This window comes from Solenopsis invicta, chromosome 6, assembly GCF_016802725.1.
Source record: "Solenopsis invicta isolate M01_SB chromosome 6, UNIL_Sinv_3.0, whole genome shotgun sequence".
Lineage (NCBI taxonomy): Eukaryota > Metazoa > Arthropoda > Insecta > Hymenoptera > Formicidae > Solenopsis > Solenopsis invicta.
In genome coordinates, this window is record NC_052669.1 from 12431846 (window position 1) to 12453944 (window position 22099).

The 22099-nt window shown below is 32.2% G+C and overlaps 1 protein-coding gene across 3 annotated transcripts in view; it reads right to left on the reverse strand.

Moving 5' to 3' along the window:
- The window catches only part of LOC105207846 (ATP-citrate synthase), a 149791-nt gene that overhangs the window by 9550 nt on the left and 118142 nt on the right, over positions 1-22099 (reverse strand). Inside the window, exons 9-10 of one of the 3 annotated variants that reach the window (XM_039451191.1) lie at positions 13469-13774; positions 13078-13101 (exon numbers count right to left, since the gene is read on the reverse strand). The exons of 1 other annotated variant lie outside the window; for it this stretch is intronic. In XM_039451191.1, coding sequence (XP_039307125.1) covers positions 13096-13101; positions 13469-13774 — 312 coding nt within the window. In that variant the 3' untranslated portion in view covers positions 13078-13095. Of the gene's footprint in view, positions 1-13077; positions 13102-13468; positions 13775-22099 lie in introns of those variants that run through there. One more of the 3 variants, XM_039451189.1, reaches the window with a different exon arrangement.

A 22099-nucleotide genomic window follows, 5' to 3' on the forward strand; every position in this document is an offset into this window, starting at 1 on the left:
TTTTTAATACATATTCAAAAAAAGTTATGTACATATAATTGCGATTATTATCACTCAAACACATTTTATTCAACAATACATTCACATGTGAAATAATAAAACTTTATATGATCACATTTTAATATAATCCTAGCAAATGTCTTATTATTCATCTATGCAAGTTTACATGTCTTTGTGAAGTTAGCACCTCATTTTTCTGCACCACAAGTTTTTATGCGAGTTCTATTTGCACCCTAAATAGTTCTAGAGTTCCTGACCGTTTATAACAATAGTTCCGCCAAAATAACATTAAAAATAATAATTTGAAAATATGAAGTGCCAATTTTGCGTAGCACCTCAAGTTTCATTAAAATTGATTTTGACTATGGAATTCTATAGTTTTCGAAGAGTTCTAAAGTTCTCAATAAGTATAAACTATAGTTCTGCTCACTAAATATTAAAAAAAAATTATTTAACTTTTTGTCCGCACCTCAAGTATCGAAAAAATTGTTTTTGACTATGGAATTCTATAGTTCTCGAAGAGTTCTAAAGTTCTCAATAGATTACATTAATAGTTCCAACCTATATACATATATATTTAAACAATTTTTAAATCAGCACGCTGGCACCGCACTACAAGAGTAAAGTACCATCTTGTTGAGAGTTCTGGACGAGTTCTTGACATTTTTCGATAGTTCCGCAATAGTTCTAAAGCTTTCTATAGGTTTCGTCACAAGTTCTCGCTTCTAACTAATTTTTAATTTTTAAACCCGCGAAATGGCACCGCATTACAAGAATAAGTACCATCTTGTTGAGAATTCTGGACGAGTTCTTGGCTTTTCTTGTTATTTCCGCAATAGTTCTAAGCCCAGAACTCGCAACAAGATGGTACTTCACTCTTATAGTGCGGTGCCAGCGCACGGGTTTGAAAATTAGTAAAAAATGATTAGAGGTGAGAACTCTTGACAAAACCTATAAAAAGCTTTAGAACTATTGCGGAACTATCGAAAAATGCTAAGAACTTGTCCAGAACTTTCAACAAGATGGTACTTTATTCTTGTAGTGTGGTGCCAGCGTGCTGATTTAACAAATGTTTAAATATGTATGTATATAGGTCGGACGAGAACTATAGAATTCTGTAGTCAAAAACAATTTTTTCGGGTGCTGACAAAAAAATTAAATAATTTTTTAAAAATATTTAATAAACAGAACTATTGTTTATACTTATTGAAAATTCTAGAACTCTTCGAGAGCTATAGAATTCCATAGTCAAAATCAATTTCTTTGAAACTTGAGGTGCCACGCGAAGTTGGCACCTCATATTTTCAAATTATTATTTTTAATGTTATTTCGGCGGAACTATTGTTATAAACTATCAGGAACTCTAAAACTATTGAAAGTGCAAATAACTTACATAAAAACTTGCGGTGTAGAAAAATGAGGTGCTAACTTCACAGACAGTTTACATAAGGTTTGTTATCACAATGATATACAAACTAATCAATCCAGCTAACAAGACAACGTCGAAAACATAATTATTTTCAAATCGGTTGTACTGTATTGTATCAGTTGTATTATGTTTTACCAGAAATTTTAGATTCACAATTCAATTGGAAAATTGAAAAGCATAATTCAATTGAACTCTATAGACCTCAATCATTGTACTATACAACTGATTTGAAAAGTATTATGTGTTTCAAAACGGAAAATGAAATCGTGGCATTCTTCGGCTTGGCATTCTTGGGCGGTTCGCCCATTTCGCGGGATAAGGCCACCTCCCTGGAGGGATCTTCTCGCGGTTCCCGTTTTCTGCGCGGATTTAGCGACGCAAGTTGTTCGTTTTCGGCTTCTTTTTCCTTTTTCTTCTTCGAACTTTCGGAGCAACAATACGCATTTTGACCGTATGCAAGTTTTCCGATAACTCGTCAATTCTCTAAGATCGCGATCGCAAGGCTATACTCATGCGAGTAATAGTTTTAGTAATCAAGTCAATCGACAGTGCGATTTCGCGAGTGAGGAAGAAGCCGGAGCAAACACTCGCGTGCTCCGAACCGGCTCGCGTCGGCCTTCGTTTGAGAGCGTCACGCGTCGATATCGTGTTACAACGCGGTAGCAAACTCGCGCTGGCCGCTGTCACTCTGAAAATTCTCCGGTTGGCAAAAATTGAACAGTAGTGATTTCCATAAACACGCACTCCGCGATCTCAAGCGTGATAGAAATTTGTGCATAAGATCTCCGGTGGCGAGATCTCTCGACGCGCGCCATTGCGATCTACGGTGGCGAGATTTCTTTAAGCGTGCCTTTGCTACGTAGCGCAGATCTGTGTCGAATCTAAAGATCATACCACTCTGGTTATAATTATTTGTAATTGTGGGAATACTTGTGAATATATTTTGATAGTCTGACACTCGTGAATTCGCATAACAATTATTTCGTTGATCTCGATCTCCTACGCCCCATAATCGTCACGATCCTTATCGTCTTGTACGAGACGAGTACCGGCACCTACTTTGTTTATCTCTTTTATCCTTTATCCCTCTACCCGAAAAACGAAGTGCGGCGATCTACGATCGAGCGTGCACATTATGTTTTACTAAAAAATGCAAGTTCCAAAACACAATTCAATCTTATTAAACCAAACAGAGCTTTTTAATAATTTTAATTGGACATTTTCAGCAGAAAAGAAAGAATGATATATAACATCTCTATAAATGTTTAAATCATATGCGAACTAATAGAAACGATTAAGATACGACTAATATTTATAAAACAATTATAATAATATTCAAAAATTCGATTTATGTAATTTTAACAATACTTTTATTAGATACACGAGGAAACCTAACCTATGTCAATATGATAAATCATTTACTGACCTTTGATGAAAATTTACTGCTCTTACATATTGAACACTCAAAAAACTAAATACTACAAACAACCATTTAAAACTATGTGGTCACTGAGTGAGAAAATCAAACTTACATCAGCACGGCATCATAAATTCCAATATGACGAGGTTAATAACAAGAACTTACTGTAGTACAATGTAGTAAGTTAACCCTATCATTGTAATAACCCGCACAGCACTTAATATTGCTGCAATATTGCAATATTGCGGTAAAATTGCAAAGATATATTGCAGTAATATTGCTATAATATCTAATGTCCGCAAAAATTTATCGCAGTAATAATACTGCAATATTTCAATAATATTACTGAGATGTTGCAGTAATATTCTTTAATATTATATAATACTAAAGAATATTACAGAGATATTGCTGTAATATTGCTGCAATATATTGTATCCGCAAAAAATTGTCATAGGAATATTACTTACTGCTACGTCTCAGTAATATTGCTGTAACATTACTGCAACATATTATGTCTGTAAAAATTTGTCGCAGTAATATCACTGCAATATTTCAATAATATTTCTGAGATATTGCGATAATATTCCTGTGACTAATTAATATTCCCAAGCGGTCACTCATCGAAGTCGCGACTCCGGTCAACATTGCTTAACCTCTAAGATCGATACAAATTAATCCCTCGTAATGACCTGTGAACATTTTGTTCCGATATGTGTATATAACTGATAGATCAGGTCAATAAACATTATTTGTTTAAATAAAAATGCAACTAGAAAATATATGTTAATATAATGCAATAATTAAATTAAATAAGAAAAAATTTATAAATTATTTCTATAAATGTTTATTTTTTTATTTATCACAAATATTTATTAAAATATTTTATAAAATATTTTAGTAAATATTTATTTTTTGTTTGGCATAAATATTTTAGAAAATATTTTAATAACATTTTGGATAACAATTTTTATAATTAATTTTGTTATAAAATATGTATGAAAGATTTTTATAACATTTATGAAAAATATTTATGACGAATATTTATTAATATTTATCATAAATATTGTGTGCTATCTAAGTATATCATATTGCAATATTGTTGCAATGTCATAGCAATATTGTAATGTAAAATATCGCATTCTAATATTTCTGCAATATTACTACAATATTGTAATGTGAAATATCATATTAGAATATCACTGCAATGTCATAGCAATATTATAATGTGATATATTGGATTTTAATATTTCTACAATATTACTGCAATATTGCTGCAATGTCATAGCAATATTACAGTGTGGTATATCGCATTCTAATATTTCTACAATGTCACTCCAATATTACAATATCGCTGTAATATTACTGCAATATCTTAATATTGCCGCAATATTGTTGCAATATTACGGCAACGTCCAAGCTTTCGAAATACGCCTCGGTTTCCGCGATGGCGTCCTCATTCGATGTAAATCTCTTTCCCTGGAGCCACCGCTTGAGGTTTGGGAATAGATAATAGTCGCTGGGGGCCAAGTCTGGAGAATACGGCGGGTGAGCAACCAATTCGAATCGTAATTGGTCCAATTTAGCCATCGCTTTCAAGGATGTGTGTGACGGTGCGTTATCGTGATGGTACAGAACTTTTTTCTTTGCCATATGGGGCTGTTTTTTCTTTATTTCATCGTTCAATTTGTCCAATAACGCTGCATAATACTGTCCTGTAACTGTTCTTCCCTTCTGCAAATAATCGATAAAAATTATGCTATGCGCATCTCAAAAAACAGAGGCAAAACCTTCCCAGCCGAGCGTTGGTCTTTTGGTCGGCTTTCGTGGCTTTTCAGCCACTCTGCAGTCGCCTATTGGACTCAGGCGTATGATAATGGATCCACGTTTCATCCATCGTCACAAAACGTCGAAAAAAGTTCGCTCAATTACGCTGCAGCAACGACAAACCAGCCGTTGAATCATCAACGCGTTGCTGTTTTTGGTCGACGGTCAGCAAACGCGGCACCTATCGCGCAGATAACTTTTTCATATCCAAAACATCATGCAAAATGTATCCCACCCGTTCTTTTGAGATGCCAACGGCCTCAGCTAACTGGCGCAACTTTACGATCACTCAAAACGATTCGATGCACTTCCTTTACGATTTCCGTATTCGTAGCCTCTTTTGGTCTTCCAGAGCAAGGTGCGTTTTCGGTGCTTGTACGACCCATTTTAAATTCACTAAACCATCGATAAATTGTTGTTCTCGAAGGAGCAGATGCGGGATAACATTTCTTCAACCATTTCATTGATTGTTCAAAAGTTTTTCCCAACAAAAAACAATGTTTGATCAATATGCGATATTCCTGTTTTTCCATTTTTTTTACAAAGGCGAAGACAAAGGAAGCGACACTTAAACTGTAGCTTGTAAACGAATAAACAAAATGTCATGAAACTTCAACATAAACCAGTGACAGATGAACCTCTCGAAATAAATCATGTTCATTTTCTAGTGGCACCACGTACTGAAAAATCCCGGGACTTTTCAGCCTGTGTAGTAGTATTTTTGTGCGGGATTACAATAATTACATGGATTACAATTCCTAGCCCGTGCATCTTTTTCGTAAGGAAAGTGCAATAGTGTTCAGTATAGTAGTGTAGTGGTGCAGTAGTGCTGTAGTACTTCAAAATACTACTGCGCACTAGTAGTGCTTAATAGTATTTTTCTACAAGGAAAGCCGACCAATTATTAAGTATTATACAAAAAACTAAATTTTTGTTGATTAGGGCGCGGATGTTCGTGCACGATACTGTGTCCCGCGCGAAGAATCGCTGCGTGCAAGTGAAACAAGTGCTCGCTGAGGTGGCATTTCATTTTTCTTCTGTGAGCACATCGTAAACTTTTTTATCAATTTCAATTGACATTGAAGCCAATTTTTCGTGCAATAATTTGGACATTTTAAAGAAATGTGTTCTTACGCGTCCTTGAATTAACACTGAAAAAATTATTAATTATTACTATATTTGATAATAATTAATACTTGATAATAATAATAATTATCGATATGTTTTAAGTTGATTTCCAAGGCTGGATTTTTATAATTTTATTATAATCTTTTTCTTGTACACAAAAAACTTTTTCGTGCTTTATGTTTATTTTATGTTTACATAAAGTAGGTCACATTATACAAGATATATCGAATACGGATAAATTGGTAAACATCGGGTTTTCTCGTAAAATGCAGCGAGCACTCGATTCACTCACACGCAGCGCTTCTTCGTTCGCGACACGGAATCGTGCACAAATATCTGCGCCCTATTGATGATATCATTATCAGGTTGCTACAACTGCTTTGATTGCATCTTTGTCACACCCTATATGTACATTGTGTCCTTTCCTCTGGTACCTAATACATATCAATATGTCTCTCAAGGCTACCTAATGTATCTCTGTGATGAATTAATTCATGCAAATAAAATTGTTGAAAAATGCTTTATAAATTGTCATGGTGACTACTTTTCTCAAGAAGATTATGTAATACAAAAGCTAATTCCCGCTAAACATGAAACCTTAAGGGAACGTTGCCTAATTTAGTGAATTTGTAATGTTTCATATGTAGAGATAATTAACAGATCCTATAACGTTTAAAAGTAACGTTTTACTCTCACTAGTTCGTGGAACGTGTCAGGAACATTGCATTTTTACCTTAAATGTGATCTTTTGGAACGTCACAAAATAAACGTTTTGTGACGTAACAGTAACGTTTCATATAAACCGTTTTCTTTGCAACCTTAAAAACATTACCTCAACGTTATATGTACGATGTTTGTGAAACATTCATTTTGCTACGTTTCTTCAATGTTTTCTTTGAAACATTAATTTTTACACATTCAAAAACACCACAGCAACATAGCATATGCGACATTTTTAATTTTGAAATATTTTCTTAACCTGCATTAACGTTGTTACATCACTGAAAGATTTAAATTTGTTAACTATTCTATAGCAGCAATAATGTATTAAGACAGTCTTGAAATAAGAGTCGACTATAAATACCGGCCTTTGAGTCAATAATTATATTGTATTATACATTTGAGAAATAAATTTTCAAAAAATTTTGTTTCAATTTTTAATAATGTATTAAATATTTTTATTAAATATTTTCTAAGTATTTCTTTTTATAAAATACTTGTTTAACCCTTAAACACGTAAGTGGGTCTGAGAGACCCCATATGAAGTTTTGAACGCTTGCTATGTGAAGACGGAATGAGATAGGAGGTTTGGACCAAAACGTAAAAAAAGTTTGAAATCTCCTCTTTCGATTGATATGGTTGATCAACTTCTTTGGTCAACTAAAATTCAAACGACACGGCAGCAAAGTTTTGTTAGGTCAATGCGACTTATATAGTGTGTAAGTGAAACCTTTTTTGTGAGTATTTTACATAAAAAAAGCTGGACAAAATACGTTCGAAAAGGTCGGTTTGCAAATGTTACTCGTATGTACTTTGTCTAAAGTTGGAATACTGTAAAATGCTGTAGAAAAGAGAGTTTTTCCGAAATATATCATGAAACACATCAATTTTCAATTTTAGAAACGATTTAATCAAAAATACCTCATATTCGCCTTGTTACATAAGTACATTTTTTAATAGAAATGACAATGATATAATTTTTTTTTTTTGAAAGTATGAATTTTTAGCTTGAAAATGCCGTATTGTAAAGTTCTTTAAAGTTTTTTGTTGCAAAGATATAATTTTTTTTTTTTTAAGTAGATTTTTAGATGCCCAAAAATATCTCATATTCTCCATGTTACATAATTATACTTTTTAAAAGGAATGACTTTGCCAAATTTTATTTTGAAAGTGAGACTCTTTAGTTTTAAAACGCCGTATTTGAAAGTCCTTAAATGTTTTTTGTTGCAAAAATATGATTTTTTGAAGGAAAAGTGGATTTTTGACCAATTTCTCGTTTTTGCTTAATGGTTTTTCTTTTGTAACTTCACAATAAATTATTTTTCGGCAATGCCGATTGTGCAATCACACTCCTGAGATTTTGAACTTTCGTTAAAAAAAAAAAAAATCGTAGAAAAATATTGATTGTAATCAAAGATATAGCTTCTCAAAGTTGAAAAAGTCTCCCAGATCCAAAAATGTGTTTCCGTATTTTACAGGATCGGTGTGTTTAAGGGTTAAGAAAATTATTTCAATAAACATTTTTCAAATGTTTATTTAATATTTATTTATTGTGTATTTAATGTTTATTCAACATTTAAACTATTTATATTTCAACTATAATTTATGTTAAAGTAAAAAAAAAAAATTTTAATTTTAATTTATTTTACAGAATTATTTTAAATAATGATAAAACAAAAAAATAAGAATTTTTTATATTTAATTTAATTATTGTACTATTTTGTTTTCTGATTGTATTCTTATTTAAACAAATATAACAGAAAAGTTCAGATGCTTATTTGTAAAAATCAGTAAAAAAATTGTATTTTTATATATGTTTATATATGTTTTATCTATATGTGTTTTACCTCTTTAATAACATATATTTACCTGATCTATCAGCGATATACATGTATTAACGCAAAGTGTTCACGGATCATCGCTAGAGATCAGTTCGCAGCGATCATAGAGGTCAAGCAACGTTTACCGGAGTCGCAACTTTAATGGGTGACCGCTTGAAATTTCCGAAAAAAATTCCTAAAAAAAAAACTTCTACAAAGCTGGCATCTCCACAATTAAAAAAATTGAAAATAGAATTCTAGTTTTTCACAGAGAAAACAATTCTCTTTTGATTTAAAAAGTATATTTTAAATAGTTTTACTTACTTAGGTAACGTTTCCCTAACATTGTATTGCAAGTTTTACAAACGTTGCAGAAACATTGGAAATGTGATGTCGCATATGTAAGGTAATTGAATCGGAATATTTCTGGTTGCTTGAACGTTACCAAAACGTTTATGCGACAAAACGCAAAACGTCGGCTATAACGCAACGTTACAGAAACGTCGATGCAACATGATTTTGTTTAGCGGGTTAGACTTGTTAAAGAAAATACTGAATACTATTAATGCATTCCCGATGTAATATTACAATTAATATTTGATACGAACTCGTACATACATACGAGTAGAGAAATAAATAAAAAACAATACGTTCAAAATGATGAAAGGAAAAAAATGAAAAAATTGAAAAAAAATTATGTCCAGGTCTGCAAAGAAGTACTAAATTGTAAATAAATCATATTCGGTGTTTCCTTTATAAGTATAATCACCTTTTGTATTACATTATGGACATGCATTGATTTATGTAAGATATTTATTATTTGTTTTGACTATTGCATGAAAAAATATTAGAGTTTCTTTTATATGCAAGTTATTTATTTCAAGTTATTATCCTTTATTACCCTGTCAGCCAAACGTGAACAAACAGATTATTTGGAGTCTGCTATCAATTTCTGTTGCTAGAAAGGCAACAGATTTCATACAGACTCTGCAATATCTGCGGTATTAGCAAACTGCTGTCAGAAATAGGACAGAAACTGTTGGCATTTAATTCCAGTAGAAATCGAGCAAATAGTGTTGATAAGACTGTTATCAGATTGACCGCAGAAATGAAGCATAACCTGTGCAACACAATCTGATGGCAGACTGGCAGTAGAAATCGAGCACCGCGTGCTGACAAGACCTGACGTCAGATTAGCGGCAAAAAACGAGCAGGATCTATGCGACAATCTGACAGCAGAATGGCAGCACCACGCGAACACGCCGTGCTGCCAGCACCTAATGTCAGATTGGCGACAGAATTAGACAGAATGTGCAAGACCTGCACAACACAATCTGACGGCAGATTGTCAGCACAAATCGAGCACCCCGTACTAACAGGATCTGACGTCACGTTAGCAGCAGAAATCAAGCAAATCGTGCCGTTTTGCATATTTTTAAATTGTGACATCACTCATCACGAATTTATTAAGGGCCTATTTAGACAAATTTGCATAATTGCATGCATAAATAACATATGCATAAAGAAACTGATTGATCCATTTTTTTATGCATTTGCTTAATTATTAGACCAATCAATTTCTTTATGCATATGTTCTGTCTGTTTTTGTTTGTATTCTATACGCTGCAATTTCTATCTGCACCTGCCCGCGATTACGTACAGGAATCTTATTTGTATCTATCCGCATTGTATTTGTCGAAATTTCTATCTGTCCGCATATATAAATAATTAAAATCCATTCCTGGCCATGGTCTAACAAAAATAGTAAAAAAAATTGGAATTAGAAATAGGACCGAAGCATAAAAAAACATTACTGAGGTAAAAAAAACTTTTCAAAATTCAATTTGCAACCAATTGGTATAAACAAATTATTAAAAATTTACTCTAAAAGAAAACTGATTGCGCCAATCAATTCTACGGGAAAAATTACTAAAAAAATGTTGCAAAAATAAATTTTGCAACTAATTTGTTTATAACAATTAAAAAAAGCGTTATATATGTTTCTTGAATCATTTTTCTCGTAAAATCAATTGGAATAATCAGTTTTCCTCTACAGTCAATTTTTAGTAATTTGTTTTTAACAATTAGTTGTAAAATTGATTTTTGTAAGCGTGCTTTTTACGTCAATGTTTTTTTATACTCTGGTACTACTTTCAATTGTTGTTTTTTTGACTATATTAGTTTGAGCAGGAACAGCTGGTTTTAATTATTTATATAATTTATATAGATTATTTTAAAAATATTTAAAGCTAAATAATCAAAGGGCTAGTGAGAATGTTCGGGCGATACTCAACACCTAAGTTTCTTCCTGTTCAAATTAGATTTACTTCAAATATAACTTTTTATTAATGATATCACAAGTGAACGATTAGCTCAGTGTTAGCGTATTAAGTTATCGTCCCGAAATCTTAGGTTCGAATCTCGCCAGTTCGGCGCATTTTTAAAAATTGTAAAATAATGCTTAATCGTAATTAGTAAAATAGAATATATGCAAATTAGATTAATCTATAATAAAAATAAAAATTAAATCTGCAAAAAAACTGGAAAAAAAAATTGTTTTTATAACAAAAGTTTTTGAATAAAAATGTTTAATTTCTGTTGCCAGCGTGACATCGGATATTGTCAGCACGGGTTGCTCGATTTGTGCTAGCAGTCTGCCGTCAGATTATGTTGCGCATGCCATGTTTGAAGTCTGCTGCCTATCTGGCGTCATGTGCTGGCAGCACGGCGTGCTCACCAGATGCTGTCATTTCACTGACATAGAATATCAACAGGTTCTGTCAACAGAGTATAAGTAGAGTATAAGTAGAATTTGTTAAGTTCAGTTGAGTTTAGTCTGCCAACACGTCTTGATCAAATCTGCCGTCAGCCTGTCGACACTGTGGTAACATTTTGTTGACTGGATATATTAGTTTTTTCCTTTATTATTATCCTTCATTTATATACTTTATTATTATCTTACATATCATAGTTCTCGTTAAGTAAAATTGATCAGAAATAATTAATCACGGTTGATACTAAACCGGCCACAAACAAGAAATTTTGAAACCAGCTCTTAGAAATTGTAATAACATTACAATATTCTTTGATTACGATACAAAAGTTTATTTATAAAAACCTGTATTCGCTAGAAATCCGCCAAAGTTCTCAGATTGAAAAGTATGTAACTAATCAACGTTTAGCTTGTACAGAAAAGCGATAAGTTAATTGATTACATAGTCCTCTGACCGAAAAGTCGCACCAAGTTTTAGCATCCTGGAGATAGGAAGTGAGTCTCAATTGCACACAAAATAAATCGAACACAGCAAGTTAAACACCTCCGATTTTGATAAAAGTAGATTCATTCGACACGTTTTCGCACGAAATAAACGAATCTGGCAGAAAAAGTGTCAGATTGCCCCACAAACTGAAATATCAAGCACTAAAGTTGATGACAATTGAGATTAGGATATCTGTCATACCTACGTAATTCACGTAATGTAGCGTTTTAAAAAAGTAAATGCTCAGAAAAGGGAGGGGCAAAGCCCCTCCCCCCCCCCCCCCCCCACGGATTTCCAACCCAACCCACCCCGAATCTAATTGTATAAGTCAAAAATTCGTGATATATTCAACTCGCTGTGTCCAATTCAGTCTGTGCGCAACTGGAACTTCCCTGAGATAGGTCTTAACATTTTCTTTTCAAAATTATCGACATTTTCCCTACGTTTTTTATGTCAAATCCAATATACATTTTATTATAATTATACGATAAGTGCAATTGTACGAACATCCATGCGCGCATACAATAAAAAGAAACCAATAAAATATAAAATGCATGATGTAAGAAACAAGGTGAAACAACGCGCATCGTCGGCGGCTCGATGCGCGGTAAGAGGCGTGGCTCGATGTGGTGAGCCAATGAAATTTGGGTCCAAATATATCCGCGCAATTTGAATACGAAACAATGATATGTAGTCACACGTACTTAAAATGTAGATGTTAAAAAAAATAAATATAAAAATGTAAAAATACTTGAAATTTATTATCTTTAACACAAATTACTGTTTCAATAAACACTGTTGTTATAAACATAAAATACAACAATTTAGCCAAACACATAAGCTCATTCTTATAATTTTCCAAATTTTTTCTAATTCAAGTTTAAAAAATTTGAAATAACAATTATCACAATTTTCATTAATGTACAAAGTCTCAACTTTACCTTCACGCTCTTCTTTTTTTAAGTAGCTTTGAATTTCTCCGATTCACCGATTATTTCCGATTCACGTATAAATACAAGTATAAATACGCTCCAGTACCGGAGCCGTAGCCATATTGAATCTCAAAATTTGGACCCACTTCTGATTGGTCTAGAGTATGGTCCACTGCGCATCTGGTTACTTGTTTCACCTTTCTTCTTACATGATAAAATGCACGTGCGTGCAACAGAAACAATCGCATTCAGTTGGAACAACTTTATGAAGTTAAACAAGGTTGGTACACTTGGGGGTTTCGTGGTTAAAAAATTATAGAAAGTGCACAAATTAAAGAGAGACACTGAGTAAATTGCACACACCATGTCTACTCCCTCCACGCCAGTAACCTCTTTGATAATGTCATCTCTTTAAAAATGTTTCTTATAACATTAGTTGTTAGTATTCCACAACCTCCCGCTATGCCGCAAACGCATCCTTTTTTCTCTCTTCAATAAATTGTAAATTATGTTTAATCTGTATACCCGATAAACTTCTACCTACAGGATGATTGGTAGAACTCTATGGCTAGTAAACAACGGTTAGTTAAAATTATGTCGCGTTAATATTTATTGAATTATGAGGCTTGTTTTCTATTCCTGCACTAGACTGCACTAGAACGTTCCTTCTTGCTTTCACTAACTTTCAAATATATATCTATTTCATTTTAAATGCACACTAATTCAAGGAGTTCAGGAACAAAAAACAAACGAATTGTCAATAAAGAAAATGGTATTCCACAACCCCCTCCTTTCCTCTATAATTAAAACTGTATTACATATTCATTGAAATTTCATCAAATAAATGAAATGTTAAGTTCAAAAGATTTCATTAAAATTTCAGAAAAATTTTTTTAGCAAAGTTGTAAAAAATTAAAATTTAATTTTTCACTTACAATTGTTAGAAGTCCCGAAACAAGAGAACTGACCAAGTCTTTTCCAGCACGTGCGCAAACAATAGTATTGTGGGCCCCGGAAACAGCGGGGCCATGATCAGCTGTGAGCATCAGCGACATTTCAAGAAATTTACAATAGGTCGGAGGTAAACAACGTTGAAACCATAAAAGTGAGACAACGCCTCCGATGCCTACATTTTGCTTCAGAACCTCAGTTACAGGCATACCTGCATATAATAATTCCTGCCCACGTTCATCACAAATTGATGTCATAAATGATGCAGGTTTCCGTATTAAACCAAGTTCCTGTTTAAAATGTAAAATATTATATACATATAATGATGTAATCTTCAATTATGTTAACAAATTATAGTTATATAGGCAAAAATAAGAAAACGCGTAATTTTCAATATTTAATTTTATATGTATACCTATTCATACAGCATAGAACATTTCAGCAATATTGCACCAACCTTACATAGTTTTTACAATATTATTGGAATGTCCTGTGCTTTATAAGCATATACAAAGCCATATGCAGAGCTATTAACAAAATAGAAAAAATATTGTCTGATTTTTTATGGGGGTTTTTCTGGTCACATTTTGTAAAAATTCTTTAACTGAAGCCAGAAAGTACTTATAGTTAATAAGAAAACATTAAAATTTTTTTATTAATTACCAATAAGTTTCTTTAATATGTAAAAAATAATAATATAAAATGAAACTTTGATCAGGTTTTTAATGAATTTTTAAAAAATATAAAATATATATATATATATGTGTGTGTGTGTGTGTGTGTGTGTGTGTGTATAAATTTTGTTGCACTTTTTAACCAGCTACTTATTGCGTCTATTTATATGTAAAATAAAGATAAAATGTAAACTAACAATCCGTTTGTGTTTAAAACGATTACTGAAATATTCTGTAAAGTATTTTGTAGAAAAAAAGGGTATTATGGCTACTGTTGACAATATGGTTATCCCTGTTATCTCCGTTATTAGGAGACATATTCTAACAATTGCATATGAAGTTATTCATTTAGTAGCCCTAGCGTTTTTTAGTAACGCTATAATATGACAATACATAATAAGTGACAATTGTTATAAGGCATTTTTACTTTTGAGCACTTCTAAACTTTTTTGAGGTACACTTTTAACCTTTAATTACTCATACTTCCTTATTATTCTTAAACTTGAGTGTATTATCACACGAATGTACACATACTTGAGTGTTTTTTGTTATTTACCTTTTTATTCGGCTATACAAATTACGAGTTATACAAAGTTAAAACAATAACATGGAATTTCATTAATATGGCTTTTTAAGCAAAATTTTTATATCGAAATATTTCTTCGATAAATCAATCGTCATTCTAGAGAGCGATGTCTAGAAACATTAAAGACATCGTTTTATGCTTGTTGTTTCATATTAAACAGGGATAAAATGATATTTCTAACTAAATTTCTAATGCTATTTCTAAAGTTTCTGAACGCAGGAAAGTTCTAAACAATGGAAAATTAAAAATACATAATTTTGTAACAAGACTGTATTTCTTTTAAGCTAAACTAATTTTTTAAAATTATTTTTATAGATAGCTATATTACAACCACTTTTTTTCTGCCACCGATTATGCAGGGCAATAAATTTTTATAAATTACGTCCTAAATAATAAATATCTCATTACTTTGAGCCTAGAATCTGTCAAACAGCATTCTAACGAATGTAATCGTTCAAGTTTCAATAGAAAATATTAATTATAAACAAAGTTATTCTATAAAATGAAAATGAGTGCCATATTACCCTCTTCTCCTCTATAATTTTTTTATAATCTTACTGTGATTTGTGAAACATCGCTAAGTTGGAATGTCGGCCAAATTCATTCGACGTTCGTATTACAGATTTTTCTCTGACGGAGAATCGATCGGCACGTGGTTGCGCGTGGCAAAGAGATAATGGGAATAATGCTAAGGCCAAGCTAACGTTCTTTGTCAAGCGCAATCATAAACACATTATCTGTTCTCATCTTCAATTTCAGTGTCATCTAATGTAAGATCTCTCGACTACCACATTACATAATTACTGCTATTTTTTATTCTTAATGTCAATTTCGGATGCAAAATTACACATTTTAAATGTATCATTTCTCTTATATACACAAGAGAAACCCACCAGAAGTGAATACTACACCCATAAAATTTTATTAAATCGATGATCTACTGCTAGCGGGTTTCCCTTATCAGCGACATCAAAAACCCCCAAATAATTTTACAAAGTATATTTACTAGAAAAAAGTGCAATAAAAGATTAAGCAAAAACAATGTATAATGTAAAAACAATGTAAACAACTTATATTGTATAATAATGTTAAAAAATTAGGTAATTTTTTAAAGATAGAGACCACCCTCCAATAATTTGGAGCTTGGCATACATATACACAACATTGTCAAAGGCATGGCCTTGAGTAACCTCCAACAAGTTTTAACCGTTGTTCGCCCTTTGTTAAAAAGTTACAATTATAAAAAGTTTGAGTATTTGTTTGCTATTTTTCTTATAATTATTTAAAAAATATTTATTTTACAAAAAAGGTTCAAACAAAAAATGAAGCTCGTGATAAACTCTACAACAAAGGTCATATATATATATATATATATATATATATATATATATATTTTACCTAACTTCAATACTTTAGTCGTTATAATAGAAAAACTGAATATTTAAAATGAGTTTTCTTTCTTTTCATTAATAATTCATTTTCACTAATAACTACACACACACACACACACACACAAGCGCGCGCGCACACACGAATACGACAGCTCCCCCCCCCCATTCTTTCTCGCAAGGAGAAGACATGTTGAGAGTCGCTCCGTAAATGAGTAGTTTAAAGTGAAAAAAGACATAAAATAAGTTGATTGCATTGAACTGTACTCTAACTGGAATGGGCACTAGCTGTCAGAAAACGTGACGAGAGAGAGCTACCTCTCTTTGTCAGTACAGTCACGTTAGAAAGTTTTGTAGTACCAGCACATGAGAATAGATAAACGAACGACTTGAGTGACATACATAAATAAAACAAAAGCAAAATTGTATTATATTTTTTTAAGTATTTAAGTAACTTTTTAAGTAAAAGTTAATTTCTTCCTCGTTTCCACGAATTCCGTTACATGCTGTATCAACATGAAAACAAAGAAGAAATTTAACTTTTGAGTAGGAATGTAAGGTGAATGATAACGCATGCGCAGAGAACGCTTAGAAAAAGAGAGGTGGCCCCTCGCATCATGCTATTTCTATCACGTTTTCCGCTTATGGACGTTATATGACAGTGCCCATTCCAGTTAGAGTATAGTTCAATGGTTGATTGACTTACGCCGCCATAGACCGGGAATAGCTGTGAAAGTTATCTAGCCGGGATATAGCGATCTGTGAATATGAGCAGTGAATTTATTGTTTGGGACATCGAAGTCTCACAAGTAGACATTATACGTGGACACAATAGTGCTGACGTGTGTAAGTGGATCATAGGTGACAGATCGCTTATGCTGATATTAACGGTTTCGGCCGGTAATTATCAGCATGGACAAAGAATATGCAGAATACCGATGCTCGGCATGTAGGAAGGCAATTAAGAGCAAAGTTATTAGATGTAAAACTTGCCCAAAGCTTTTTTACCATCCAGGATGTGTAAATAAGCATAAAATTCTCGACAGAAACCAAGAAAGTCGTATAAAGGCTCATTTGAAGAATTCTTGATTGACATTGAGAAAGTAGCGACACTGATAGGAAGAGATAGGACATCAACGACAGGATCTGTAGGGTCTACAGAAGCGGTCACAACAATGAGCAGTGGAAGTAAAGGGTCAGGCATTGATTTAAAAATAAATTGGATTATAAGAGCTGTAAAAGAAATAAAAGATGAGGCGGTGCGTAAAAATAAAATTAAAATAATGATTAAAGAAGTAGTTCAAGAAGAATTAGAAAAGGAAAGGCAAGAATTGGAAAACTTGAAAAAAAAATGATACAAGGAACAGTATATGGATTAAAGGAAGGACCATAAAGAAGCTACAGTGAAGCGATTAAAGAAAAGAAGAAAGAAAACGTTATAATAGTTAAACCAAAATTGCAGCAGGAGAGTGAAGACACAAAAAAAGTAATAAAAGAGAAGGTAGATATAAAAAATATGGAAATGGGATTAACGAAATTAAAGAAAGGAAGCAAAGGAGTAGTAATTATAAGTTGTGAAACTGAAGAAGAGGTAAATAAATTGAAAAAAAAAAAAAACAGTACAAGCTAAGCTGGGAGAGAATTATAAAGTGCTCGAGTCGTTTCAATCAAAACCAAAAGTAAAAATTGTTAACATTAATTTAGAAGAGATAAACTTAGATGATAATAAACTTATAAATACAATTAAGAAGCGGAATAAAATAGATGCAGTAAATATGCGAATTGTGAAGAGAATAGTTAAAGAAAAGAGTAACAATCAAAAAAGAGGAAATGAAGAAGGATTGATAATAATGGAAGTAGATGAAGAGACGCATGAGCTGACATTGAAGAAATCAAAACTAAATATAGGATGGAAGAAATGTCCTGTATTTAATCACATCAGTGTCAAAAAATGTTTTAAATGCTGGGGGTACTTCTACATTGCTAAAAATTGTACGAGAGAAGAAATATGCTGCAAATGCGCAGGAAATCATAGCTCGCGTGTTTGCACAGCGACGGAGAGCAAATATGTGAATTGTATGTTCAAAAATAGAACATACAATCTAAAAATAAATGACGAACATGAAGCCATCAGTCGAGAATGTTCAACTTTTAAGAGGGCGTTACAGGAAGAGAAGAGGAGAGCAGATTGGGAGGATACAAAATAACAACTACCAAAGAAAGAAGAAATAATTATATACAAATGCGCAGAGCTTACCAGCGCACACAGACGAACTGCAGCATCAGGTTATGAAGAAGATAAATCCTGTGATGATAGCAATGTCGGAGATCAGGCTAATTAGTGACATAGAAGACAATGAAGTAAATGTGTCGGGTTACTCTGTAATTAGATGCGATGCCAAAAATAGAAATACAGGGGAAGTTATTATGTATATAAGAGACAATATTAGATATGATAGTATTAATAAAAAAGTTAGAATCAAATTGCTGGTGTGCTGCGATAGAAATGAAAGAAAAACTTTATAAAGGAGTGATGATGGTAATATATCACTCACCAAGCGCATCGCACGGGGATTTCATGAGATTTTTTGAGAATATAGTAAAGGAGTTAATAATAAAGAGAGAATGCATGGTAATAGGAGATTTTAATATAGACCTTTCGACGGACTCGTTTTATGCGAAGAATTACAAGAGACAATGTTAATTTTGAGCATGAAACAGTATGTGAACGAACTGACGAGAATTACGAAAGACAGTCAGACAATTATAGATTTAATTTTCTCTAATAATAATAAAATAGTACAAGTAATTCATGAACCTAAGATTACGGACCATGCGTGGCTAAAAGTAGAATTAAATGTGAGTAAAAATGAAAATAAATACAGGGAATTTAACGCTAGAAATTACAAAGAGTTCGATGAAGACGAATTTGTTATATTAGTAAAAAACAAATTACAGGAAAGTCAAGGATGGCAATGTGAATGGCAGTGTGGATGTGAGTGAGAGAGCGAAAAAATTTGTTAACAGTATAATAGATGCGTTAGATGTAATGGCACCGAAGAAAAAATTTAGAATTCCAAAAGTATGGGAGGGAAAAAAATAGTTCTTAGATGAGATAAGAGAGGCTGCGGATAGGAGGGAGAAGGCATATAGGAAAGCATTGTATGACAATACCGAACAAAATTGGTCACAGTATAAAATTGAAAGAAATGGAGCAGTAAAATTAATCAAGGAAAAAAAGAAAGAATATTACAAAAGTATGATAGATCTTAATAAAGAAAATCCTACGACTATGTGGAAAACCTGGAAAGAAATAATTAGAGGCGAGCCAGTAGGTATAAAGGAAATAAGAAATATAGATTTTGAGATCTTAGGCAATATCGAAGAGTGTAATATAGCCGATAAATTTAATTTATATTATATACAAAGTATGAATAGTATAGTAAACTCTATAAAGGTAGATAGATCCGGCAGTGATATAATTGAATTTTGAATGAATATAAATAAGAAAACTATTTATACTATCGAGAACAAAGAAATTATGGAAAGTTTTGAGGTTGTTACACTAGAGCAGCTAGAAGAAATAGTTATGGGATTACCAAAAAAGAAAGGTACGGAAGAGAGAATAACTAGTGATATATTGAAGGTAGCTTTTCCTGTAATAAAAACAAAATTTGCGATTTTTATAAAAAATTTTTTAAGACAAAGTCACTGTCCGGAAGGTTGGAAAACCTCTACTATAACACCGATCCCAAAGATAGATACAGCCAAAAAAGCGAGCAAATATAAGCCTATTAATATGTTACCAATATATGAAAAAGTGCTAGAAATAGTAGTAAAAGAACAATTTGAAACATATTTGGAAACAAACGGTATTATAACAGAGCATCAGGCAAAATTTAAAAAATATTATTCGTGTGAAACAGCGATTCAATCCGTCATAGACGAATGGAAATTAATAGTGAGCGAAGGAAAAATAGTAGAAGTAATCTTCATGGATCTTAAGAGAGCGTTTGAAACAATAGATAAAGATTGCTAGAAAAAAATGTATCAATACGGAATTAGAGGAATGACCTTAGAGTGGTTCAAATCATACTTAAATAATAGAAACTAACAGGTACGATTCAATCAATTATGGTCTAAATTATTGTCTACAAAATATGGAGTGCCACAAAGTTCAGTACTAGGACCTTTGCTATTTATAATATATATAAATGGTATAATTGAAGTCTGTCCAAAAGGGTGCAATATAAAAATGTTTGCAGATGACACGCTTATATATGTAAGTGGAGAAAGTAGTGCGGATGTAGAGGCGATATCAAAGAGTGCAATATAGCCGATAAATTTAATTCATATTATATAAAAAGTATTAATAGCAATAAATTAATAGCAACCAAAATGAATATAACTTTTAATGTAATCGAACATTGGATGAATATAAATAAGTTAAAAATAAACGCAGATAAAACAAAATATATGATAGTTAGAAGTATTAGAAAAGAATTAAGAGGTAATACTGCCGTGAAGTGTCTGGATAAAATTGAAATAGAACGGGTATCAACCACGAAATATTTAGGTATAATGCTAGATTTAGATTTCAGGACCACTGCGATTATACACTTAAGAAAATAAGAAAAAAGACTTTTTAAATAGAATAGGTAACTTCGTATCAGCACATACCAGATGTATTGTGTACAAGTCCATCATAGCACCTCATTTCAAGTACTGTGTTACTCTATTAGTTGGGATGGGTGAAACGCAATTGAATAAACTTCAGATAGTTCAAAACAGTGCCATAAGAGTAATTCTACAGTGCAATAGATTTATCAAAATTAAACACATGCTACATGCCTTACAGTTCATGTCTGTAAAGCAATGGTTATGTTATAGCGTTAATGTATTTATTTTTAAAATATTAAATGACATAGCTTCGGAAGCGTTAAACAATAAAATAGAGATAGTGAAAGAAGAATGCAATAGACAAACGAGGCAGACAGAAAACTTAGTAGTAACTTTCTATAAAAGTGCACTAGAAGTGCTCAAAGAAGCCTTTTTTATAAAGGTATAAAAATGTATAATTCGTTACCCACTGTAGTTAAGCAATGTAGAAAATTAGTAGCGTTTAAGAGATTGTTAAAAGAATATATTTCAGTTAATGTTAATATATAGTTAATGTATGTATAATAATTGTGTACAAGAAATAGCTGTGAAAGCTAAAATAAAGGTCAATCAATCAATCAATCAATAAATCAATCAATCGCTCTCTCTCTCCCCCCTTTTCCCCTCTCTTCCTCCCTCCCTCCTTTCCTCTCCCTACCTCCCCCCACCCCCCTCTCTGTCACTTACCTTGTACAGATTCGACGTTTTTACTATTGCAACTTGGATGATTTTCACGATCATTACGTGGAAAAGTAGCACAAAAACGCCTTCTTATGTAACGAATTAACGTCAAGAAATACACTAACAAGGAGTAGGCAAGAACTATAAAATGCCAAATGAGATGAATCATAGCTCACTCGAAAGGGGGGAACAAATGTATTAAAAGTATAAAAAGATTAGCGTGAATAAGCCTTACTTTTTAAGAAAATTACAATTAAAGTTTAACATTTGGACGTTTGTACGTTAAGTACTAGAATCTTAAATTACTGTCCAAGAGAGTATCGTGGCTGAGAAGGCTAAGTTCTCTAGCGTTACATTTTTCCTTCCGTGGCGGACCGGGTTCAAACCTCCGCAATATTTTTTTTACTTTTTTTTTAAACTTTTGCTATTATATTTTACAATTACATTATCTTTATTACTTTTTAAATTAATTAATAATAGTGTACTTACCTATAATAATAAAATTAAGCTACTTTTTATTAATAAAAAATTAATAAAAATATTTAATAAATTATTTATTTTATTAAAATTATTTGTAAAATTCATCCAAGTTGCAACAGTAAAACCGTCCATTCTATACAAGGCTAC